Raw genomic sequence first — 26,463 nt, forward strand, 5'->3', positions numbered from 1 at the left:
AAACCAAAAGTACTGTAACTTTTACACATTCATCCAACAAGTGTTATAACATTTTCACAAAACATTTATTTTCAGTTGTAGTTGGTCGCAGTTTCATATTTTATTATTTTATTTTGACTTATAAGAAATTAACACCTCAATAATTGTGAAATTTGTTGTGTCAATATAACAATATATATTCGGGTTCTTATAAATATTTAAAAGAAAAAAAAGTACAAACGGAAGATTGAAAAAAAAAAAAAAAAAAAAACGCTGTAGCTAGTGTAGCTACAGTGCCACTTGAACAAACCAAAAGTATGGTAACTTTTACGCATTCACCTAACAAGTGTCACAACATTTTCACAAAACATTTATTTTCAATTGTGGTTGGTCACAGTTTCATATTTTATTATTTTATTTTGACAAATAAGAAATTGACATCTCAATAACTGTAAAAATATTATGAAATTTGTTGTCACTATAACAATATATAATACCATTATTTTTAATGTTCAATTACGTTGATTGACTCATTAAAATAAAAGTGCGATCAAAATATACATGCATGATACACCTTGAAAAGTATTTAAAAAGTATAAATTTTTCTAAACAAGCCACCAAACTTGTAAATAATATACTATTTTTTTTTTATATAGATTCCCAAATAATTTAATTTAATTATTTTATTTTTATAAAAAGGTTGAAAAAAAAAAAAAAATAGACAAATGGGCCTGAATATGACAAATGAGTTGGTATGCAACAAGTTGGACCTCACAATCATGTATCATTTTGAATCTTATCTTCTTCACAAGAAGTAATTTTTAATTACCAAAAATCCCCACTTTCTAGATTTTAATTTTATCACCACAAAAAATACAGACAAAGAGAGAAAGAGAAGACAGAGAGTAATGGAAGAGTTGAGGTCAAGAAAAGCAAACTCAACACCTCTAACCCCACTAGGCTTCCTAGAAAGAGCAGCCACTGTGTACGGTGACTGCACTTCCGTCATCTACAACACCACCACCTACACGTGGTCACAGACCCACCGTCGATGTCTCCAACTAGCCTCATCGCTATCATCGCTCGGCATCAAGAGAGGCCAAGTGGTGTCTGTTATAGCCCCCAACATCCCCGCCATGTACGAGCTCCACTTCGCTGTGCCCATGTCCGGTGCTATCCTCAACAGCATCAACACGCGCCTCGACGCTCGTACGATCTCCGTACTCCTCCGCCACAGCGAATCAAAACTCGTCTTCGTTGACCACCTGGCTTCCTCTCTCATCCTCCAAGCTCTCTCTCTCTTCCCACCAAATACTCAACGCCCTCAACTCGTCCTCATCACCGATGATGATGATGATGATGGTGGTGGTGAAGCTCTCTCTTCCTCCACCGTTGATTTCTGCTGTACTTATGAGAGTTTGGTGGAGAAAGGTGACCCTGAATTCAAGTGGGACGAAGACCAATTATCGGAGTGGGATCCGATGATATTGAACTACACTTCGGGTACAACCTCTTCTCCGAAAGGTGTAGTTCACTGTCACAGAGGTATATTCTTCGTCACCGTTACTTCTATTGTAGATTGGGGTGTACCAAAGCAGCCTGTTTATTTGTGGACCCTACCTATGTTCCACGCTAATGGATGGAGCTTTCCGTGGGGAATGGCAGCAATGGGTGCGACCAATATTTGTCTTCGCAAATTCGATGGACCAATAATTTTTGATCTCATCAAAAAACATGGTGTGACTCACATGTGCGGTGCACCTGTGGTGCTAAACATGTTAACAAACTCACCCAACAATGAAAAGCTTCAAAACCCAGTTCATATTCTCACAGCTGGAGCTCCACCACCAGCTGCTGTGCTGTTTAGGACCGAGTCGTTGGGTTTTGCGGTGAGTCATGGCTACGGGTTGACTGAAACGGCTGGACTCGTTGTTTCGTGTGCGTGGAAACGAAAGTGGAATCGTTTGCCAGCGAGTGAAAGAGCGAGGCTAAAGTCTAGACAAGGAGTGAATATCGTTGGGATGACTGAAGTGGATGTTGTGGATGCTGAGTCTGGAGTGAGTGTGAAACGGGATGGGTTAACACTCGGTGAAGTTGTACTCAGAGGTGGGGCAGTGATGCTTGGTTATTTCAAAGATCCAGAGGGTACCTCTAAATGTATGAAAGAGAATGGTTGGTTTTACACTGGCGATGTGGGAGTTATGCATCCAGATGGATATTTGGAGATCAAAGATAGATCCAAGGATGTGATCATAAGCGGTGGAGAGAATTTGAGCAGTGTGGAACTTGAGTCTGTGCTATATACACATCCAGCGATTAATGAAGCAGCTGTGGTGGCTCGGCCTGATGAGTATTGGGGTGAGACACCTTGTGCTTTTGTGAGCTTGAAGGAAAGGTTGACATCGAAGCCGAGTGAGAAGGAGATTATGGAGTTTTGTAGAGCTAAATTGCCGCACTATATGGTACCTAAGACGGTGGTGTTTAAGGATGAGCTGCCAAAGACTTCGACTGGGAAGATTCAGAAGTTTGTGCTCAGAGACATTGCCAAGGCCATGGGTTCCTCAAGGGTGAGTCGGATGTAGAGTTGAGTTGACTCGCCAGAGTTTAGTCAACAACTCGTGACGTGAAGTCGTGAACCCTGTTAGGACTTTTATTTTTTAGTAACACTGGGGTCAAATAAAGTGGCACAGTTTGCGCCTCAACTCGCATATATGTGAGAAAAAAAATGTCTTTCTACCGTTTATAATTCATCATGTGTACGAGTTGCGGCACGGTGTCACACCACCGTTACTTTTTTTTTTTTTTTTTAATGGAAATTTGAACTCTAAATGTATGCTAATAAGACAAGGCTTTGTCTTTGTCTATGTCTTTGTCTTTTAGCTTTTACGCATACAGCTACCTGAAATTATAATAAATTAGTAATTGTTACAGAAAGCTACCGAACACTTTGCTTGTCTGGAGATCTTCGTGAATAATTTTTCGTATTTTCTCATGTTTGATTGAATAAAAAAAATAATTAAATGAAAATCATCTTTGGTCAATAAAAGTAGTATAACTTGTTTTTAAAAGTTATTTTTTACTGATATGTTTTAGAAAACAATTCCCAGTAAGCTAAATAATGAAAGTTTAAAATTATTTTTAAATTCATTTAAAGTTGTTACTAAAATAAGAAATTGATATAGTTTTATAGAAAAAACTTTTTAGAAAATAACTCATTTTTAAAAAAATATTATCACTGAAACAAACAGAGCATACATAATAGTTTACTTTAGTAACCATGTATATTTATTTGGTAAAGTTGATTAATTATCATTAATTCAGAAACTGTTTCTATTGGATAGTGCAATTTTTTTTTTTTTTTTTGATAAACCAAACTAGCAGTGCCTGGTAATTTATTCATAATGAAAGAAAAGAGACTTCAGTGAACATCAAAACCAACTAAGGAGGCTATGTCCTCAGGTAATTCTTCTAACCAAACCTGAGTGCCTCTACAAGTTTTTGCTTTTTTGGCTAAAGTATCAGCCACAACATTACAAACTCGAGAAACATGAGTAAAACTAGTAAACTAAAAATCCAAAGCTAGCACGCGAATATCCTCGATGACATGCCTGAACGGTAAGACATCTGAATACCCCTTCTGTACTGCTTGAATGATTGTGGACGAGTCACCTTCAAAAATGACCTATGAAGGGCCTATCTCCCTGGCAAACTGCACTGCTCTACGACACGCCAATGCTTCCAATTGAACCACTGACTGAGTTAGGGGGACTGATGTGGTTAGTGCACCGATAGCCTCCCCACACCAGTCCCTAATTACCACACCTAAGCCAGCCAAGTTTTCTGACTTAAACACCGCCACATCGAAATTGGCCTTGAAAATGTAAGCATCAGATGGGCGCCATTGCTGAAATTGCTGGATCGGAGGAGGCTCAGGATTTGCTTTGGTGGGTTCTTGAGCATTAAGGAACTCTTAGAGTAAGCTTCTTGCCAGTTGGGTGATCTTGTGCAGGGGCTGGGTGGACCGCCCCACTCTTGAAGCATTGCGACGATTCCACAGAAGCCATGCCATGGTGATGAAAATCTCCTTCTTGTAATCTTCGTCGATTTGCATAAAATGCTCCAACAAATCCTTGAAGCTGGAGACCTGTACATCGGTAGCTTGCTGGGTCCAGTTGAGAGAGCTCTACACCTCGACAAGCTTCGAACAGGACCAAAGAGCATGGAGTTCATCTTTAGGCTGAGTCTCGCATACTTCGCATGTATTTAAAACAGAGATATGCCTGCGTTGAAGATTGACCATGGTTGGGAGGGAGCTGTTGCACGCCCGCCAAGCGAAGTGTTTTATTTTATTAGGAACTCTTAGCTGCTAGAGGTCTTTCCAGAACTTATTTTGTTGCACCAACGAAGAGGTACCTGCAAGGTTAGTTGAAGCATGGGAAACTAAAAGTTTATAAGCACTCTTAGTTGTGAAAGTACCAGAGGGAGTAAGGCCCCATATAATCCGATCAGGTGGAAGTTTGGTGCTCAATGGGATACCATAAATAGTGGCTGCTTCATGAGGCAAGAATAAGCGTTGGATTTCAGATGTATTCCACTCCCCTGTCTCAGCCTTGATGAGTGTATTCACTCTTGCACCCGGTTCAATAGTGGGCATAGGTGATACAACACATCTGTGTGTTTTGACCGGCAACCATTTGTCTTCTTTGATTCTAACAGAGCTCCCATTCCCTATCCTCCAAACCATCCCTTTTCGAATTACATCCCGAGCACTTAAAATGCTCTTCCATGCATAGGATCCAATGGTAGACTCCTTAGCTTCAAGTATCGAACAATCGGGAAAAAATCTAGCTTTAAAGACTCTATGGCACAAGGAATCTGGATGATTTATCATACGCCAAACTTGTTTCGCCAACAAAGAATCATTGAATTTCTCAATGTCCTTAAAACCCATTACTTTATTCTCCTTATCCTCACAAAGCTTTTCCCATTTCACCTAATGCACCTTTTTACTGTTACCATCATATCCCCACCAAAATTTCCTAACGAGTGTTTCCAATTCCTTAATCAACCCCCTAGGGAGTTTGAAACAACTCATCGTATATGTAGGGATGGCCTGAATGACAGATTTTATCAAAATTTCCCTACCAGCTTGAGAGAGGAGCTTCTCCTTCCACCCTTGTAGCTTTCTCCACACCTTTTCTTTAATGTAGGCAAAGCTTTGTTTCTTCGCTTTGCCTACCAATGCAAGTAGTCCTAAGTATTTCTCATATTGGCGAATAGCAGGCACACCTAGGATATTTTGAATCCGGGTTTGCATATCTGGCTGAGTGTTGGTGCTGAAGAAAATGTTGGTCTTGTCCCTGTTTATTTTTTGCCCTAAACCTCTTTCATAGACTGAGAGTAAATCAAGAATATTTTGGCACTCCTCCTCCTTTGCTCGATAAAACAAGACACTATCATCAGCAAAAAATAAATGGGAAACTCGAGGGCCATTCTTGCATATAGAAACACCTCTGATATCCCCATTTGCTTCTGCCTTTCTTAACAGCCCCTGTAATCCCATAGCACATAGCAAAAATAAGTAGGGCGATAATGGATCACCCTGTCTAAGCCCTCTAGTTGGCTTAATGTTTCCCATCGGTTAGCCATTTAGCAAGACAGCATAAGAAACTGAAGTCAAACAAGACATAATGAGAGTCACCAATTTATCAGTAAAACCCAATTTCCTCATTATTTTCTCCAAAAAGACCCATTCTACCCGGTTGTATGCCTTACTCATATCAAGTTTTAGAGCTATAAAGCCTAGTTTACCTTGGGTTTTTCTCTTAAGATAGTGCAGAGTTTCAAATGCAACCAACACATTGTCTGAAATTAATCTACCAAATAGGAAAGCACTTTGGGATTCAAAAACCAAATTTGACAAGATTTTTTTCAACCGATTAACTAGTACCTTTGAAATCAACTTGTAAACCACATTGCAGAGACTGATAGGTCGAAAATTAGATACTTTTTTTGGGTTCTTTATTTTTGGGATGAGAGATATGAAAGTGGGATTTAGGGACTCATGAACCACACCAGAATTTAAAGTATTTAAAACCATAGTAGTTACATCCTTACCAACTATGTGCCAATAAGTCTTATAAAAAATAAGAGACATACCATCAGGTTCTGGGGCGGTAAGAGGTGTCATTTGTTTAAGAGCTTGGTCCACTTCCTTAGCCTAAAAGTCACGGTCAAGGGCTGCGCACATCTTAGCTATCACTGCCGGTTCTATCCCATCCAGGATTGTATCAAAACTATCTGGTTGAGAAGTAGTAAACATATCCTGGAAATATTTCTCAACAATCTGACCCATCTCAGCCTCATCTTCCATCCACAAACCAGCCTCATTTTCTAACCCCGTAATGTAATTCCTCTTATTCCTTTGACTAGCTCGGCAATGAAAATACCGAGTGTTTTGATCACCCTCCTTCAGCCAAGTTGTTCTAGCCCGTTGCTTCCACATGCATTCCTCCTTCCTTTTCAACTTGTCAATGTCGCTTCTCAATTGGTACACACGGTTTGGGTTTGTAGTGTACCCACCTGATTCCTCTACAAATTGCAACTCCTTCAGTTTTTTTGTTAAGGTGTTTCGGACATGACCAAAGGTGGACCGATTCCACTCCTTCAATTTTTCTTGGCACATAAAGATTTTCTTGCAATTAATTAGGTGGATTAATTAATAATCATCTTGAATTATATAAAAATTATCGTAATGATCATTATTGCCTTCAAGTTAATCAAGATCTAACATTTTAGGGGGTTTTTTAGGATCATCAAGATCTATTATTGCTTAAATTATAAATTTTTTTTTTTTCTGCTTTTTGATAATGCAATTGGTCTTGAATGATTGATAGGATGCTTTTAAACCCATATTTAACAGCTGCATTGCAATTATTTTTAGTTATTTGAGTTAGGGCTGTCCAAACCCATCCGAGACTCGACCTACCCGGAGGATCCGATCGGAATCTATCCGAAACCGGCCGACCCAATTATTCCGGTTGTCGGCGGCGAGTTTTCTCCCCACAGAAACCGACTCCGGCGGGTCGGTTTCGGTTTCTATCCCCCAAAACCCGAAAAACCCGAACCGACCGGAGAAAAACCCAGATTCCGGCAAGAACCCCAGATTCCGGCGAGAAAAATTCCAGAATCCAGCGAAAAAAACCCAAATCTCGGCCAAAAAACCCAGATTCAGGCGATATTTCACGTTGATCAGGCGAGATTTTGACCGGATCTGGTGAAATCTCATCAAATCCGATGAGATTACCGTCGGATCTAGCGAAATCTCATAGATTCCGATGAGATTTTTGCTGGATCTCGAGTTTTCTCACTGTTTTCTAGAGTTTTCTCCCCGTTTTCTCAGAACCCAGCGCCGACCGACCCGTCCGCCACCCGTTGAAGTTTGACCCGGACCGATCCGTTTACTCCGGCGGTCGGCGGCGGTTGAGATTTTCCAAGACCCGATTCCGTCGGGTCGGTTCCGGTTTGAGCACAAACCCAACCCGGACCGACCCGTGGACAGCCCTAATTTGAGTTATGAAATTATCTTTCATAGCAAACTTCTTCTTGTGTGTATATAGCAATAAGTTCAAATAGTTACTTCTACAAGTTAATTTACAATTAAGTTATCGACATGTTTAATGTTGACGATGTTCTTTTATATGTTAGAAAGGAATTGATATTACTCTTTGATATAATACATAAGAACTACTGGACCAACCCATCGTGCAATCACTTTAAAAAAATTAATAATTCAAGGCTTCATTAATTCAAGGCTTCATTAAATTCATTGACATTGTACTTGAGTTATCTTTAAAACGACTAAGGACAAATTCAAGTGCACTTTTTGGTTCTTAGGAGATATAAGAGGTCAAGGGTCTGGCTTTCTAGTTCTTTGGATCTAAAGGAAAAAAGAAACATTTTGGTCAAGAGCAAGCACCACAAATGGTCTTAAAGGCTATCAGTGCATGTTGAAAAGTTTGGGATTTGATGGTGCCACAGAAGTTTCAGTGGAAGTTTTCTCTCAGTTACTAAGCTGTCATGTTTGTAAATTAGGCTACTTATTGTGGGGAGGGGAGGGGGGGGGGGACCAAAGTTTAAATTAGGTTGAATACTGAAGATTCTTGTTGAATACTAAGAGTTACAAAACGCTATGTTTAGTTACTAAATTACTTGAGTGTTCCTTAAAACTTTGGGATACAATTTATATAATAGGCCTCAATAAATAAATCAATCATCACATATTTTGAAAAAAATTATAAGTTTCTTGTAACTTTGCAATGTGAACTAAACATTTCACTTACATTCTCTTTTCCAACCACAAAATGTACCAATAATGAGAAGCATTATTTTGAAAAACTGCTTAATTGGGAAATAAATGTTCTTGTCAAAGGAGGAGCAAGGATGTATAAATTTTTTGCTTTTGCAAATCTGGAATGGAGCATATGGCTATTAGGAATTAATCTTATAGCTTTCATCAATCAAAAGGAAGATGTTATAAAAAGAAAATAAATAAATAAATAAGTTCTAGAACATTTTTTTTGAATTTTTTTGTGTATTGCATGGGTTAGCGACTAATTAGACTTATTATCTGTTCATTCTTACTTTTTTTATTAAAATAAATTCCTTTCTTTTTATAGAGAATTTCAACCTATGGTGTCTACTCTTGATAATAACTCTTTATTATTAGACCAAGTCACTAATCGGTTTTTGATGTAGGTGGGGATTGAACCCAAAATCTCTTATTCAACCATCAGAAATTTTACCAGTTAAGCTAACTGGGTTTAGAACCCAAAAATTACTTATTTTAGGTTATCGATAAATTCACATTTACTAACTTAGCAAGTTAACAGGTATGTAACTCATAGACCCAATCACAAAGAAATGGGATTCTAATATGTTGAATGGACTTTTCACCCCACAGGAAGCAGAGTTGATTTTAAGTATTCCATTGTGTCCAAATGCAGTGGAGGATACTGTTGTGTGGCCGTTCACTCCATCAGGAATTTATACAGTGAGATTGGGTACAAGGTTTCTCACAGCAGACCATGCACCAATCCCACAAGATGTGCTAGTACATCCAGGTAATGAAGTGTGGAAATTAATCTGGAGTCTCAATGTGCAAAGCAAAGTCCGAAACTTCTTATGGAGGACCTGTCACAATGCTTTACCGGTGAAACAAAATCTGAGACAATGGCATATTATAAATGAAGACGTCTGTGAACTGTGCAAACAAGAGAACGAATCGGTTTTCCATGCACTCTGGGGTTGCGCATAGCTTACACAAGTGTGGGGTTCTTTACCTACCTTTTCGTTCAGGCAGATGAGGGTGTTTTCATCCATTCAAGAAGTGCTCCTGTACACGGACAAAGAAAAGAAAAAACCAGAATTGTTGGCATCAGTGATGTGGACTATTTGGCATCGCAGAAACCAGGTTCGCACCTCTCCAAAGGAATTTCCACTAGCACAGGTTGCACCAACAGCAACTCAAGCATTGGAAGTCTTTCAACAAGCTAACTTAGATGCTGCCACACACTTTAGAGACCCTCATCGTTCGCGAGATCGATGGTCACCACCGGCGGTAGGAGAGATCAAAATTAATTTTGATGGAGCTCAATTTAGAGATATGGGCAAAGCAGGATTAGGTGTTGTTATCCGAAACAGCAGAGGACAAGCTCTGGCTTCTCTCTCGGAGCAAGCAAATCTTCCCTTCTCTCCAGACATAACAGAAGCTTTGGCAGCTGCTAGAGCTATTTCTTTTGCACGGGGGCTCGGCTTCACTTCATTCATTTTAGAGGGAGACTCCGCAAATATTATTAAAACACTAAAGTCTGAAGAGGCATCTCTATCCTCCTTTGGTCATATTCTCAGCTCAGCGAAATCCATGATGGCAGATGGCAATATTAGATTCTCTCATGTGGGTCGAATGGGTAATATGGTAGCACATAAACTAGCTCAACATGCTAGACATGTTAGGGGTTTTTCAGTATGGACGGAGAATGTTCCTCCACACCTTTCTCATGTACTTTGTGCCGATCACGGCTGATTTGTTTTACCTTAATAAAGTTCAAGTTCTTGTTTCTCAAAAAAAAAAAAAAAAAAAAAAGATTTGGACAATAATTTTTTCCATGCTTGACGTTTCCTACAAAGGATAGGATCCACACTTTTACAATTATAAGAGCATCAGTGCCCAGTGTTGTATATGGTATATGTTGCTATATTTTAGCATCAAAGCACAAAAAGAGACCATTACCCGGCCTTGTAATTCTAAAAAATTTATAATTGTGTTACAATACTATCATAAATTTATTGGTACCGTAACAACACTCTAAACATAAATAATATTTTTTATTATCTCTCTCTTCTTTCTCTCTTTCTATTTCTGATTTTTTTTCTCTCAACAACCAAGCCAAAGATCTCTTCTCTCTCTTTCAAACTCTCTTCGTCGCTCTCTCTCTCTCTATGGTAGCCAACGGCAAGTTTGAGGAGGAAGGCGACAGCTTGGTGTCGGCGATCAAACTTGCGTCTCTCTCCTCTATCCCTCAAAATCCTCACTTCTCTATTTGATCTTGTGGGTATTTGCTATATTTTTGGGTGTTTGTTGGTGGGTATTTAGTGGTGGCTGTTTTGGTTGTCGGTATTGGTGGTAATGGGTGTTTGATGGTGGTGGGTCTTGTGGTGGTGGTTGTGTAATGGTAGTGGGTATTTGCAATTTGGTGATGGTGGTGGATTGATGGGTTTATGCAAAATATTTTTTTTGGTTCTTTGATTTTTTTTTTTTTCTTCAGATTTTGGTTCTTTTTGGTTTGGTTATGTGGCTGTGTTTGTGCTATGTGTTTGTAGTTGTGATGTTCTATGTTGACGAAGAGAATAGAGTGTGAGAGAGATGGAGAGGAAGAGAGAAAAAAAGTCAAAAAGGAAGAGAGAGAAAAAAGAATAAATAAATAAATAGTGTTTTTTCATAGAAGTAATAAATAAATAGTGTTGGTTTTGATATGAAATATAAAAGATGAGATATTAGGTGTATTGTAAAATAATATGATTTAATAGATAAAGTATCTCAAATAAAACAGAATATTTGTTAGAAACCGGATGCTAATACTTTATTACGATTCTTTTAAAATGTTCAATTACGTGATTGACTCAAAATAAAAGTGTGATCAAAATATTAATACCCCTTGAAAAGATTTTAAAAAGTTTAGTATAACTATAAATTGCTCTAAACAATCCACCTAGCATGTAAATTATATGTTTTTTTTTTTTTCTTTTAATATGGATTTCCAAAGAATTTGTGTGCCAATTTGGCAATGCCCTACCTGATCACTTTAATTTTATTTAGGCGAAAATATCATTTTAGTCCCTACATTTTGAGGACACAGCCAATTTGGTCCCTACATTAATTTTGGTATCAATCAATTTGGTCATTGCTATATATTTTAAAATTATGGTAAAATTTGTCCCTACCATTAACTCACGAATGGAAAATACCTACGTGGCAAACAATTTGTACAATTGGCATATATAATATTAAAAAATTGGATGAAATCCTTATGTGTCTAAGTTTTATTGGCCATGTCAGCCCTTAGGTGGCAAAAAAAGACATCATCTATAAAAATAATTTTCTTTTGGCGAAAATGCACTTTTGGTCCCTACGTTTTGGGCCTATTTTTGTTTTGGTCCATAACTTGATTTCGCGCCTACCTCAATCCCTGAAAATGAAAAATCATGTTCACTTTGGTCCCTACTGTCAACCCACTAATAGAAAATTCATATGTGGTAGAAGAAATGCACTGTTTGCATAGTAAACGCTGTCATGGCTAATAAAATTATTTATTTGAATTTTTTTTTAAATGTCATGTCAGCATTTAAGTTAATAAAAAAAAGCCAGTCAAAAAATTAAAAATAAAAATAAACATTAATATAATTAAAATAAATCATTTAATTAAAAAAAAAAGGTCTAAAGATAAAATGCCATGCATAATAAAGCCATTAACAAAAACTCTAGCATATAAAAAAAAAAAAAATCCATTACCAAAATCTTGGTTCCCACATCCAAAGATCCAAATGGTCTGATCGATCTTCGTTTTCTTGGATCAAGATCTCTCTTTTTTGGCTTTCTTTTTGGGATCTAGGTTTAGAGAAAGAGATAGGTTGAGATTGGTGGTAGTGGTTGTGAAGTGGTGGTCGGCCTGGTGGTGGGTAGGGGGGTGGATTGTTGGTTAGGTTTGTTGTTGGCGTGGGTTGCGGTGGCTTTTATGTGTCCATTAGTGACTGATTGGTGGCAGTTGTGGTGATTGGTGGTTTAATCTGTTCATGTGGGTTTTGGATTGCAGGGTTGGTTGGTCTGATCAGGGATCGTTGGTTGGGTTTGGTTTTTGGTGTGGGTTTCAGATTGTAGGGTTTTCTCTGTGTTTCAATGTCTTGGTTTGTTGGGTTCAATTGGCTTGAGGTGGGTTTGCTAGGTTTGAGTTGCAGGGTCTTCCAATAATGTTCTCTCTCTAAACTTGACTTTGTCTCTTGATTGTTTAGTCGATGGTGGTGGTGGGTTTGATTGTTTAGTTGATTATTTATTCAAACTCCTCTACTAAACGAGCCCTGGGGTTTTTGAGATTTATGATTTTATTTTTGAGCTGAATTTTTTGGGTTTTTTGTGTGTTTGTTTCCCAATAAAATTCTTGGGTTTGCTGGTTTGTTTGCTTGGGAAGAACATAAAGTTCATGTTTTGAAAAGAAGAAATGAATGTTCTTATGAAGAAAAAAAAAGTAAAAAAATAATTAATTTAATTAGATTAATGTTTTAATATTTTTTTTTGAATTTTCTGACCTGTTTTTTTTAATATTAATTTAAATACTAATGTGGCATTTAAAAATGCCAAATATTTTTTTAGATAATATTTTAATGGTCACGTTAGCAAGCAAGGTACTCTGTCTACCACATATGATTTTTCTGTTAGTGGGTTAACGGCAGGGACCAAAATGGACATGATTTTTTTATTTCAAGGACAAAGGTAGGCACAAAATCAAGTTAGGGACTAAAAAAAAAATATGCCCAAAATATAGGGACCAAAAGTACATTTTCGCCTTTTCTTTTCTTTACCATTTTTTTTCGGTTCTGTATTTTTTCTTTTAATTTTCTTAATCCGACATAATTTCATTTTTATTTTATCGATATTGGTTTTTTTCCTTTCTTGTAATTTCTTCGTAACCAAATAGCAATTTAGTCCAACAATCTTAAATCAATATAGGTCACATTGTTTCTAACCCCAAAATCCTCACCTAAAAAGAAAGCCCAGATGCAAATCCATAAAACCTAGATTCAAACTAAATCCAGAAATTTAAAACAAAATCATCAAATTCAAAGTTTCAAACTAATCCCAAAATCGTCGCCTACAAACCTAAATCCACCACTACCACAGCTGACCAACACCATCCTAAACCCAGATCCACCACAAAGCTTAGTTCGTGCCCACAAACCCCAAAGAAAACTCGATCCAATCGATCCCCAACCCAAATGACTCGTATTTACTTGTCTCAAGCATGATCAACATGGACCCAACCTCAGATTGCTGCCACCTTGTGTAGCAATAGCAACTCGCGAGCTTTTCATCACACATGTACGTTGGTCATAGCGACAGAGATTGCGTATGAGGATTGGCTGTGGCATTGGAGTGAAAGCGATTGCTGTTGGCTTTGATTTCTTCGGCCATGAATTAGTGATAACAAGAATTAATAGAGAGAGAGAGATCTGATCCAATTTTTTAATATTAAATATGCTAACAGTACAAACTGTTTGCCACATAAGTATTTTTCGTTAGTGAGTAATGAGTTAACGATAAAAACCAAAATGACTAAAAAATAAAAATAGCAGAACCAAATTGACTGATACCAAAATCTAAGGACCAGATTAACCATGCAACCAAAATATAGATCCAAATTGAGGGTGATCCAAAGTTCATCTTTATCTTCTTCACAAGAAGCTATTTTTTAATCACCACTATCACTTCAAAAAAATAAGGACAGAAAGAGACGGAGAGTAATGGAAGAGTTGAGGCCAAGAAAAGCAAACTCATCGCCTCTAACCCCACTAGGCTTTCTAGAAAGAGCAGCCACTGTGTACGGTGACTGCACTTCCGTCATCTACAACACCACCACCTACACGTGGTCACAGACCTACCGTCGATGTCTCCAAGTAGCCTCATCAATCGCATCGCTCGGCATCAAGAGAGGCCACGTGGTGTCTGTCATAGCCCCCAACATCCCGGCCATGTACGAGCTCCACTTCGCTGTGCCCATGTCCGGTGATATCCTCAACAACATCAACACACGCCTCGACGCCCGTACGATCTCTGTACTCCTCCGCCACAGCGAATCAAAACTCGTCTTCGTTGATCACCTGGCTTCCTCTCTCATCCTCCAAGCTCTCTCTCTCTTCCCGCCCAATACTCAACGCCCTCAACTCGTCCTCATCACCGACGATGATGATGATGGTGGTGAGGCTCTCTCTTCCTCATCATCATCCACCGTTGATTTTTGCTGCGCGTACGAGAGTATGGTGGAGAAAGGTGATCCTGAATTCAAGTGGGACGAAGACCAATTCTCGGAGTGGGACCCGATGATATTGAACTACACTTCGGGTACAACGTCTTCTCCGTAAGGCGTGGTCCACTGTCACAGAGGGATTTTCTTCATCACTGTTACTTCTTTGTTAGATTGGGGTGTACCAAAGCAGCCTGTATATTTGTGGACCCTACCTATGTTCCACGCTAATGGATGGAGCTACCCGTGGGGAATGGCAGCCATGGGTGCGACCAATATCTGCCTTCGCAAATTCGATGGACCAATAATCTTTGATCTTATCAAAAAACATGGTGTGACTCACATGTGCGGTGCACCTGTGGTGCTGAACATGTTAACAAACTCACCCAACAATGAAAAGCTTCAAAACCCAGTTCAGATTCTCACAGCAGGGGCTCCACCACCAGCTGCCGTGCTGTTCAGGACCGAGTCGTTGGGTTTTGTGGTGAGTCATGGCTACGGGTTGACTGAAACGGCTGGACTCGTTGTTTCGTGTGCGTGGAAACGAAAGTGGAATCGTTTGCCAGCGAGTGAAAGAGCGAGGCTAAAGTCTAGACAAGGAGTGAAGATTATTGGGATGACTGAAGTGGCCGTTGTGGATGCTGAGTCAGGAGCGAGTGTGAAACCAGATGGGTTAACACTCGGTGAAGTTGTATTCAGAGGTGGGTCAGTGATGCTTGGTTATTTCAAAGACCCAGAGGGTACCTCTAAATGTATGACAGAGAATGGTTTGTTTTACACTGGTGATGTGGGAGTAATGCACCCAGATGGGTATTTGGAGATCAAAGATAGGTCCAAAGATGTGATCATAAGCGGTGGAGAGAATTTGAGCAGTGTGGAAGTTGAGTCTCTGCTTTATACACATCCAGCGATTAACGAAGCAGCTGTGGTGGCTCGGCCCGATGAGTTTTGGGGTGAGACACCTTGTGCTTTTGTGAGCTTCAAGGAAAGGTTGAAATCGAAGCCGAGCGAGAAGGAGATTATGGAGTTTTGTAGAGCTAAATTGCCGCACTATAAGGTGCCTTAGACAGTGGTGTTTAAGGATGAACTGCCTAAGACTTCGACTGGGAAGATTCAGAAATTTGTGCTCAGAGACATTGCCAAGGCCATGGGTTCCTCAAGGGTGAGTCGGATGTAGAGTTGAGTTGGCTGGACTTTAGTCAACAACTCGTGAAGGAAGGATATTGATTAATATTAATTTGGGTAAGATTTTCTTAATAAATTATAAAAAAGTGTGTAATGAAAATTATTACTTAAAATCCAATTGTGAAGGCCCCAATTCTGAGATAAATGGGAGCTTTGTCTTCTACATTTTATGCCGAAAGCTATACATGATAGTTACTTTCGTAGCCGTGTATGAATGTCTTATATATCAAAATCACAATAGCTGTACATGATAGTTACTTTCGTAGCCGTGTTTGAATGTCTTATATATCAAAATCACAATCATCATTTAAGCTTTGCATCTTGCAGTAGTCCCTTCCACAAATGGTGTAGTTACGTGCCTCAATTCTCATTCACGAGTGAAATTAAATTTCTTGCAAAACGACCGAAATTCGAACCTCGTGGAAGGAATATGCCACGATTTTCCTCCAAGCTCCAAAGCAAATTCAACCACAAAATTCTTTGTTTCCATCTTATCTTCTTTACACCAGTTTGCAATTTGTTGAGTATATGCGAAGGGATATATCTACAACATCTTCACAACAAATTATAGATAGTTAGTTGTTATTTGTTTAAATTTGAATTTACTACTTAAATTTTTCCAAAATAATAACAACCAGTAACAACTTGTTTTTGGAAATAAAGAAGAGATAATAACAAATCGTGCCATTTACGGTTAGGACAATAAAAAACTATTTTTGAAAAGTCTGCAGTTTTGTAATTCGAAAAATAAAATGTGTCTTTGAAACTTTTATTTCTTTCTATATATATATATATATATAGAGCTAGACATGTTGCTTGTCCTTAGCCAAAAAATCAAAAGGGTTTGATATCAATTAAATAGTCATAAGTAATTTGCAGGGAACTCCAAGATCCAAGTTCGTCACTAGCTTTACATGGGCATATTCTCCAGGATGTTAAATGTTTATCTAGTGCTCTCCAATTTATTAGATATTCTCATGTTTACCGTCAAGGGAATAATGTAGCACATGCTTTGGCAAAAAGAGCTCTGAGAGAGCCAAATCTAATTGTCTGGATGGAAGAAGTACCACCAGACATTCACCATATTGTACAGGCTGATTTAGCCAATTTTGAGTAATATTAGTATCATGTTTCATTCTCAAAAAAAAAAAAAAAAAAAAAAAATTAAATAGTCATAAAGTTATTAAAATAAATATATATAATCAATAGCTTTCTTTATATATATATATAACCGGATATCAAAAGTTGTCTTAGCCAAACATTTTACGTTGAGAACAAAAGGAAAGGATCATAATGCCATGCATTGAATGGCCCATTATTACAATATCTTTTCAAAAGTTTCTAAATATATGTTACAAAAAGTTGCTAGTTTATATATATATGTTATATATATATATATATATATATATATATGTTTTTGGAAATAAAGAAGAGATAATAACAAATCGTGCCATCTACGGTTAGGACAATAAAAAACTATTTTTGAAAAGTTTGCAGTTTTGTAATTCGAAAAATAAAATGTGTCTTTGAAACTTTTATTTCTTTCTATATATATATATATATATATATAGAGGAGAAAATATATGTTATATATATATATATATATGTTTTTGGAAATAAAGAAGAGATAATAACAAATCGTGCCATCTACGGTTAGGACAATAAAAAACTATTTTTGAAAAGTCTGCAGTTTTGTAATTCGAAAAATAAAATGTGTCTTTGAAACTTTTATTTCTTTCTATATATATATATAGAGCTAGACATGTTGCTTGTTCTTAGCCAAAAAATCAAAAGGGTTTGATATCAATTAAATAGTGTAACAACCAAGTATAAGTCTTCTGGGCCTTAGATCACTTGGGCTCACAATTTATTTGTAGTGGGCTTGAGGATTTCCTACTATGGGTCGTTCCCGGTAGAGAGACTCAAAGCAACGCCCAGTTGATATTCACTCCTTGACTACTTTCTCTCCAATTTTCTGAACCCTTTCTTCTCCCAACTTTCTTCTATTTATAGCCAAGGTTAGTGGGGAGATTATGATTACAGTCACCGTTTGTGCTATTGAAGGTCCAATATTATTTGATTTAAGTGGATGTTTAGGTGAGAGGGCGGTGCTGCATTTATGATCTTGGAACTTGATTTCATCTGGATCGATTATGCTCGGCAACTCAGTCTCCCGTGCATACCACATTTTCCGGGAAAGATTCATATACTAGACCGGGAACGTTTGACCGATCACCTCTTGGAACTTAATACCTTACACTTGTCTGTGTATTTATGGAAGCTCCAGGAAGGGCGCAGGATGACTGGACCTTTCTACTGGGCCTGCGCCCAAAGCCAGTATGGGACTAGGCCCAGGGCCTGTATGGGCCTGGGATCTCAGCGCTGTACAATTGGGACTGGGCCCGGGGCCTGTATGGGCCTGGGATCTCGGTGTCGTAAGCATCCCATGCAAACACATCGATATTTCTTCTCAGAAATCCGACCAGTTCCTCTTTTTCTTGAGAAGGCAACTTAGAGCCGACCTGGAAAAATCTCTCCAGGTCGTTGTCGACAATGCATTTTTCTAAACTTTCACACCTTATCTCCTCGGCTAGCTCATTGTCTTGCCCTGCCGAGGTGGCTGGTTGCTATAAGTTCCCAGAGGCCGAGGACTCGGCATGGGACCGATGTGAGATGGCGGCCACCATACACTGCCTGGCCATGGCCTGATCTCCACAAATCTCTTCTACTTGGCCTCTGGATGGGTATTTTACTTTTTGGTGAAGTGTAGAGGATACAGCTTCTAGGGCATGGATCTATGGCCTGGCTACTATCACTGTGTAGGGTGAGTAGGCATCGACCACGATAAAGTTTACCTCCACCACTTCTGATCCAGTCTGTATGGGTAGTCTGATCTGCCCTTTTGGCGTAACAGTCTTCCTTTCGAAGCTGATAAGGGGAGAGTCATAAGCCGTCAAATCCTCCGGCCTCAGGTTCAGCCCCTTGTATAGATCAGGGTACATTAACTCTACTGCGCTTCCTGGGTCTACCAACACCCTTCTCATATCAAAGCCTCCGATTCTCAGTGTAACCACTAAGGCATCGTCGTGAGGTTGGATAGTTCCCCTTTTATCCTCGTCCGAGAATCCTAGTATCAAAAAGCTTCCCTTTTTAGACCTTTTATGTTCCCTCTGCCTGTTCTCGGAGGGGAGCCGGCCAACAGCCAGTACCCTGGAAGGAGATGGCCCAGTTCTTCCTGGTGCGGCGAGGATGACGTGTATCATCCATGTGGGGGTTCTTAATGACACATCCTTTCGAGGCTCTTGCATTGCTTGACACGAATGGCCGCTCGAGGGGTGCAAAAGATGACGTAACTTCCCTTCTCGGACCAACTGATCTAGGTGATTCCATAGATTCCTGCAATCCTCAGTGGTATGCCCATGGTCCTGATGATAGTGGCAGTACAGGTTCTGGTTACGCTTTGAAGGGTCTCCAGCCATATTTCCCGGCCACCTGAAGAAGGGTTCGTTTCTTACTTTCTCCAGCACTTGTTGTACCGACTCCCTGAACACGGCATTCACCGTTTACATGTTACTCAGTCCAGCCTGTCTCGAAAAATCTCTCCTCGGCTGGTTATGGTTATATCGTTCCGACCTGAAATCATTTGCTTTGGGGGGAATGATCTTCTCCTTTCCCTTTCCTTGTAGCTGATCTTCTTCCACCCTTTTGTACTTGTCGATCCTATCCATCAACTGATGAACGTTGGCAACTGGTTTACCAGTGAGAGATTTTCTTAAGCCATGCTCGGTGGGGAGACCGCTTTTGAATGTGCTGATAGCAACATCATCATGGTTCTCATCTAACTCGTTATACATCTCCCAATATCTATCCGAATATGCTTTCAGGGTCTCTCCCTCGTGCATGGACAAGGACAATAGCGAACTGAGGGGTCGAGGGACTCTGCTATTTGTAATAAAGCGGGAGCAGAAAGCCTGAGTAAGTTGCTTGTATGAGCCTATGGAATTTGTCTTCAGGCTGTTGAACCACCTTATCGCCATTGGTCCCAAGCTGGATGGGAAGACTTTGCATATCAAGGCTTCATTTTGTGAGTAGATAGCCATTTTTTGGTTAAACTGACTCACGTGCTCCACCGGGTCTACTCAGCCGTTATAGATGGCGAACGCTGGTTGATTAAAGTGTCAAGGCAACTTAGCCCTTCGATTCTGTACATGAAGGGTGACCTTGAAATCTGGTCTAGCGCCCTATTCATAGCATCGTTTCCCGAACCCTTGCTGGATGGGCTATCATATTTTCGTATAGGGCGTGGTTCTCTCTCGTAAGAAAAAGTTTCACTTGGGGGGGTTCTAGACCTCCGTCGATAACTCGCATCCTCCCCATTAGAGGACTCATCTGAGCTAGAGGGAGATCGCTTTCACTGTACGCGTCGTAACTTCCTTTTCAGGTCATCTATCTCTCGCTGCATGGCCTGATGACTATTTCGCCTCTGGGATACGTGACTACCTATTTGGGTGTGACTCTGGCTCGTCTGGGTAGTATACACGCTTCCCTCACGATTCCCTCTACCACCTGGGTTGGCAGGGTTATTTTGCCGCTAGGACTCAATGGGTTCTGTCTGTTGAGAGTTAGCCTGGTGAGGATTCTCCTGGTGTGGACCTAGTTCTGCCATGCTCGACCGTTGTGCTCACTGATACTTTAGTTCTTCCCACAGACGGCGCCAATTATAGGGACATGATTTTTGCTGACCCAGTCCTGGACGATCAGGCCTTGGCCCAAAAGGTCCCACACAATGAATTTTTGTAGAGTATGGGCTGAAGAACTTGGTTCCAATTGGCTTAAACAGTTCGTTGCATGCCCTTAGTAGATATAGAAACAAGAATGAAGAAAGTGAATGTGAAAGGGGGAGTTTTATTCATGGGCATGCATTCGTACAATGAACCTTTGTTCCTCTGTCTCTTCTTTTTTTTTTTTTTCTCCGTCCCCTTCTTTTGAGGAACTCTTACATATTATATAGGCCATCTTTTATCATCTGGGCTTTACACTTGTTGATCATCCAAACCCCTACTTGAGCATTTGTCCCATCAAACGCCCTTACCAGTTTTTTGTGAGTTGCAGTGACCAAGGTAGTACTGTTCAGGGGTCTTCTCTTCATTAATGCGGCCAAGAGAGTAGTTGTGGTGCATTTAATGTGGTGGTGACAGCCTTTGCTGGGATATTTTGGGTCTCCTTTCTTTTTACGTGTTTGGAGTGAGGGCTACAGTAACTGGGATGCATTGTTGACCTAGACTTTGGAATGTCCGAGGAGGAATTACTCCTCGGACGTGTTTTCTTTGCTCCAGTGGGCCTGAGCAAGGATTTTGGGCCGCGACGTCTTCTCGAACAGAATGGTCCTCGGACTGGCCTAAGGCCCAGCCAACTCGTTATTCTGGGCCGGTCCCCACATTACGTATTTAGGTTTGCTAATACAATCATGAGTGTCATGAGGCTAGCTTAAATTAATAAATATTACACGTTTATTTTGTAGCAAAAAAAAAAAAAAAACCCTGTTATATATAATTTTTATTTTGAAAATTTAATTTATAAGTAGATAAAACAGTTTGAAAATCAACATAAGAATGATCCTATTTTTTAGGCAATGTTTTAGATGGAATTAGAGTTGTATTTTTACTGTATTGTTCTTTAGTTTTATCTTTACTTAAACATTGGGGTGTAAGGGCATTTTTGAACTAAAATTTGAGGATCCCAAACAAGAGATGCACCTTAAATAGTAGTATAGTCTCCTCTCCCCGTGTGTGTGTGTTAAAAAAATACTTAGTATTCTAAAAAAAAAAAAAAGTAGTATAGATAATTTCAAATTGAAAAATTATATTAAACTCAAAATAAAAAAAAGAGCCTTATCGCAAGTATGAAGCGTGTGTGATGAGGTTAGTGTGTGTGTGTATATATATATATATATATATAGGGTAAATTGCAAAATACACTCTTAACGTTTGGGAGTAATTAGATTTTACACCCCAATGTTTTCAAAACTTTGATTTTACATTCCAACATTTGGTTTTTGGTTCTGTTAGCAAATCACCCCCTGATTAGTTTCTACTGTTAACTGCCATGTCATCTTGTTGATGTGTTTTGTTTTTTTTTTTGCCAAATAAGCCCCAAAATGACATAGTTTCAATGAAAATGAAGTGAAGACCTGGCAAATGCAAAATGATGCCATTTTGCCCAAAGAGAAAAAGAAGAACAAAAAAAAAAAAAAGGATTTTTATAAGACAACTTCAGCCAAACTCAATAATATAACACAACCCATGATATCTATAAAAACCAACTTAATCCAACCTATTGGGATCGTTTTTGTTGAGTTGGGTAATTAAGTTTAGGCAATTTTGTGAGACCTAATAAAGAAAAAAGGATTTTCATACAACTATTTAAGCCCATTATTCAATAAATGCTTATAATTTACACAATCAAGCCTATATTCCCACTCATAAAAGTAGTGCTCAAAATACCTAAATAAATCAAAATAATAAAGTTGATTTGAGTTTTTACATTAAAAAAAAAAAAAAATCAAATCATCAAATTTAAAATACATTTTTTTTTAACTACTAATTTACTTGGGCTGAAAATCTTGACAATCAAAGTTTTCAATTTTTTTTAAAAATAAAATTTAAACCCAACCCAATTACCATCATCCCTTGAAAACCCAATCCAGATAAGTTGGGTTGGGTTGGGTTCTTGTATTGAATGCACAAACGTACCTCTTACACTAAAGGAAGCAGAACGGGCCGGGCTTGACCCGGTCCAATCCATAATGTTAGGCCCGGGTCTTAGGTTAAAGTAGGGTTTCTTCTCATCTCATCACTTCCGCATTGCAAAACTCTCATCGTTGCCGCCTGCTGTGAGACTGCGACTCTCTCTCTCAAACAGGTGAGTTTCTTCTTTCTCTCTCTCTCTACATACATACCAGTATAGCCATGAATCTCTTTCTAAAGCTTTTTATGTTTTAATACTGTATTTGAATTTTGATGTGTATAGAAAAAGATACAAAAAACAAACCAAAAAAAATGGCGGATGTTGTGGTTGCTCCACCAGCTCCTGAGAAACCTATCACCCAAGATGCAATTCTACCCCACAACGATGTCAAGCTCTTCAATCGCTGGACCTTTGAGGACGTTCAGGTTTTGTTTTTTTTTTTAATCGTACTATGTTTCTTGATTTGCTAAAGTTTGTTTCTCAGATTTGAGCTGCCTATGTACAATTGTACTTGTTGTTTGGTTCTAATGATGCATTAACTATATTTCACTTTAAATTGACTAGATTTTCACTGTATTATATATATGTTATGATGGGTGTTGAAAGTTTTAATGTATTGCTAGTTTTTGAGGGTCTCATATAATGGTGTTTTGCTAAGCATATTATTAACTTTATTTGCCTCTACAAGTGTAAAAACTTGTAGATCTTTCGGTCTCTTGTCATACTTGATGTCCCATTTTTGCCTATTCACTATCTTCCCACTCTGACATATGAAAATTGCCATTTCTTTCATCCTTTGCATGAGTGTAAAGAGAATACCAAGGGTTGAAAGTGAGACTTCGCACCAGTGGGCTTAATAGCAATCCCCCGACACGATTCGTGTTTATTCTTTTCTTATATCTTTCTTGTAATGTGTGTTATGAAATATATTTTTAGTACATAGTTAATTATCAAAAGAAAACAAAATTAAGTTGGGTAGGGAGATTTGAACCCTCAATGCCTTTATTGAAAACACCAGGAAATGGCATTTGATCTAGCGGTCATTGTATATAATTTATGATTCACCTGTCACTAATTTGTTTGTGCGTGTACTGTTGTTTAGTATCTTTAAATTTTGTTTTTATGATTTGGTATGTTATGTTATACCTGTTGGCTGAAATTCTTGTTCTTAATTGAAAGAAAAGGCCCACCTATTTTGTGACCCTCGTGTTTGATAAGTGACCAGAGGTCTGCTTGAAATTGGGCTTGAGAGGGGTTGCTTCCCAATTTGGTCTTTACATAATGTATGTTTGGCCATAACTCAAATATGGTCATTATATGGTCTGCAGTTTTTCTTTTTTTTTTTTGGTATCTATAATGTTTGAAAATAAGGAAAATCCTATCAAACCTGTTTGCCGTGCCCTCTTTTTTTCTGATGACATTGGGAAAAGTAATATAATGTGGTTGCAAGCCACGAAAATTAGGAACTTAGTCCTTTGTGTGGTACTAAAAAGAGCCACTAGAATTCAAGTCTATCAACCCAGAAATGATTGAATTTCGTTCAGAAAGTAAATTTTTCATATTTTCTTGGATTTTGATGTGATTCTGTTTTTTGTGGTGGATTTCACTAGATGTCCACTAATTTCCAATAATACCTGTGTCTTCCTTTATGCTTCTCAGCAATTGCCCTGCATCCTCCCTTTGTTGTTGTGTGCTTTGATTATCATGTCACACCCCCACACCCCACCACCCCCCCAAAAAAAAAGATTTTGCATGATCTTGATGTTTATAAGATGTACATAGGTACAAGTACTGATGAAACATGACCCGCCTGCCTTTTCTGTGATAACAGCTAAAATCTATATTAAATGTATTTTTCTTCTTCAAATCTGATTGACAGTCATTGTTTTCAAAACAATGCTTGGGTGATTCGCTTACAATTAGAAACAACTGTACTGCCCATGTTCACTGTTTTATGACTGTTGGTTTAACTACAGTCTCTTGAAATTTTGACTTGTTACTTAGAATTGTAGGTTATCGAGAAAGGATTTATGCCTGGACTGTCAAATTATGGAATGAAATTAGGAAAATTGATTATAGCTTATTGATAGTTAGATTTGTGAAAATGCATTGGCATCACTGGCAATTCTGTGGCTTGCACTGTTGTTTCTGTGGTTTTTAACTTGGTGTTAAAAGTTGGTCTTTTTTGTAGGTTAACCTTTTTTGTTGATCTTATAACACAGTTCCTGTAATATTTGACTGAATACCTGAGTTCCTTGGTGTGCTGTCATAGACTGATATTGTTCTGTGAAAATATTTAATTGTATCTTGGTAATGGAACAAATGAGTGATGGTAATACTGGTCATTAGAATCATTCAGTGGAATCTCGCCTAATGCTTTCTGTTGATCTTAAATTATATGCTTTGTAGGTTAGTGACATATCTTTGAGTGATTACGTAGGCGTGGTTGCTGCCAAGCATGCAACCTACGTCCCGCATACAGCTGGGAGGTACTCAGTCAAGCGTTTCAGGAAAGCCCAGTGCCCAATTGTGGAGAGGCTTACAAACTCTCTGATGATGCATGGGCGAAATAATGGGAAAAAGCTGATGGCAGTGAGGATTATAAAGCATGCAATGGAGATTATTCACTTGCTGACAGACCTTAATCCCATCCAAGTTATTGTTGATGCTGTGGTCAATAGGTATACAAACGAGAATGAAGCAATTTATTTGGTCCAGATTGTGATCTTTTTATAGTTTCTGGCATTATATTCTGTATTTACTTTTTAGTACTTTTGTTATATCAGTGGACCAAGGGAAGATGCTACTCGTATTGGCTCAGCTGGAGTTGTCAGGCGTCAGGCTGTGGATATTTCTCCACTTCGACGTGTGAATCAGGCTATCTATCTCCTTACTACAGGTGCTCGTGAATCTGCTTTTAGGAACATCAAGACAATTGCAGAATGTTTGGCTGATGAACTTATTAATGCTGCAAAGGGATCATCAAACAGGTAACCGAGGCCTAGACTATCTACTCTTTAATCATACATCTAATGATATCTTGGGGGATTTATTACTATTTGCAGTGTTGTAGAATATCTCTTGTTTTGTCGCCTCCCTGATGTTCCTCACCATACTTTCGAAAATTTATGGTTTTAATCACTGATGGTTTTAATCACTTATGTTTCAGTTATGCCATTAAAAAGAAGGATGAGATTGAGAGAGTTGCAAAGGCAAACCGATGAGGGTTGGCTGGAGAAATTTCCATGACGCAGGAAGAGAGTTTTCATGTCACTTTAGAACTTTCTTTGTTAATTTTCCTTGTTTCTTTAGTTTACTCATGGGTACGGTTTGTATCCATGGTGGTTTTGTGTGCTGAATTCCAGTAATTTATCAGGATTGTTATCTATTGCTATTTTGAACTTTTTGGTCAATCGGATTATTAAAACTTATATTATCATTGAATATGTCAGTGGGAATCGCATGTACTTTTTTTTTTCATTGGTCGTTTCCCATTATTTATTTGATTTTGCATGGTATCACATATAGGTTATGTAACCATTAATATGTTAAAATAAAAGCTTAAATGAGTAAATGCGATTAACCATAAAGTTTGGTTAAAAATATGCTTTTTTATCATTAAAATTATAACGGACCAGCTCATTTCATTGAGAAATATGCATAACATACAATCTTTGCCTTTAATGACAAAGTACACTTGTTTGCAGATATTTTCTTGTCTCCTCACTCTGTCCTCTTTCCTCAAAATTAATTTTTGCTTTCAAAGATCTTTATCTAAGAGAGACCCTCTGACAAAGTTCTTAAAGTGTTTTATCTTCTTAATAAATCTGAAAATTTACTTTAATATTAATTTGTTGCTCTTTTGAGACTCATAAGCTTAGATTGAAGTGTGGTAGGTGAGGGAAAAGTAATGTGTTGTTAAGGCTTGATGGCAAGTCTCTGTAGCAGGTTTAGGGTGTCCTTCAAGATCTGATTTTGC

The 26,463-nt window shown here is 38.5% G+C and overlaps 4 protein-coding genes across 4 annotated transcripts; all 4 read left to right on the plus strand.

Moving 5' to 3' along the window:
* The first annotated feature begins 834 nt into the window (after window positions 1-834).
* LOC115975930 (probable acyl-activating enzyme 6) lies at window positions 835-2,924 on the plus strand. Its single transcript, XM_031096988.1, has one exon. The coding sequence runs from the start codon at window positions 888-890 to the stop codon at window positions 2,559-2,561; it is 1,674 nt and encodes a 557-aa protein (XP_030952848.1). The 5' UTR covers window positions 835-887; the 3' UTR covers window positions 2,562-2,924.
* An 11,102-nt stretch (window positions 2,925-14,026) lies between these two features.
* On the plus strand, window positions 14,027-15,990 carry LOC115978076 (probable acyl-activating enzyme 6). The gene has a single exon (XM_031100101.1). It carries the CDS (start codon window positions 14,053-14,055, stop codon window positions 14,668-14,670), a length of 618 nt encoding a protein of 205 aa, XP_030955961.1. The 5' UTR covers window positions 14,027-14,052; the 3' UTR covers window positions 14,671-15,990.
* On the plus strand, window positions 14,815-15,618 carry LOC115966902 (probable acyl-activating enzyme 6). The gene has a single exon (XM_031086037.1). It carries the CDS (start codon window positions 14,815-14,817, stop codon window positions 15,616-15,618), a length of 804 nt encoding a protein of 267 aa, XP_030941897.1.
* Window positions 15,991-22,572: 6,582 nt separating the features above from the next.
* Window positions 22,573-25,935, plus strand: LOC115975932 (40S ribosomal protein S5). The gene is made up of 5 exons (XM_031096989.1): window positions 22,573-22,658; window positions 22,767-22,909; window positions 24,894-25,165; window positions 25,271-25,474; window positions 25,654-25,935. Exons 2-5 carry the CDS (start codon window positions 22,796-22,798, stop codon window positions 25,706-25,708), a joined length of 645 nt encoding a protein of 214 aa, XP_030952849.1. The 5' UTR covers window positions 22,573-22,658; window positions 22,767-22,795; the 3' UTR covers window positions 25,709-25,935.
* Window positions 25,936-26,463: the final 528 nt, after the last annotated feature.

This window comes from Quercus lobata, chromosome 2, assembly GCF_001633185.2.
Source record: "Quercus lobata isolate SW786 chromosome 2, ValleyOak3.0 Primary Assembly, whole genome shotgun sequence".
NCBI classification, from domain to species: Eukaryota; Viridiplantae; Streptophyta; class Magnoliopsida; order Fagales; family Fagaceae; genus Quercus; species Quercus lobata.

What these genes read in the sequence shown, in the direction of transcription:
- LOC115978076 (XM_031100101.1), top strand. Translation starts at nt 14,053, where the DNA reads ATGGAAGAGTTGAGGCCAAGAAAAGCAAACTCATCGCCTCTAACCCCA.
- LOC115975930 (XM_031096988.1), top strand. Translation starts at nt 888, where the DNA reads ATGGAAGAGTTGAGGTCAAGAAAAGCAAACTCAACACCTCTAACCCCA.
- LOC115966902 (XM_031086037.1), top strand. Translation starts at nt 14,815, where the DNA reads ATGGGTGCGACCAATATCTGCCTTCGCAAATTCGATGGACCAATAATC.
- LOC115975932 (XM_031096989.1), top strand. Translation starts at nt 22,796, where the DNA reads ATGGCGGATGTTGTGGTTGCTCCACCAGCTCCTGAGAAACCTATCACC. An exon ending in GTTGATGCTGTGGTCAATAG is followed by an intron (nt 25,166 to 25,270) that starts GTATACAAACGA and finishes TTGTTATATCAG; the next exon opens with TGGACCAAGGGAAGATGCTA. An exon ending in GCAAAGGGATCATCAAACAG is followed by an intron (nt 25,475 to 25,653) that starts GTAACCGAGGCC and finishes CTTATGTTTCAG; the next exon opens with TTATGCCATTAAAAAGAAGG.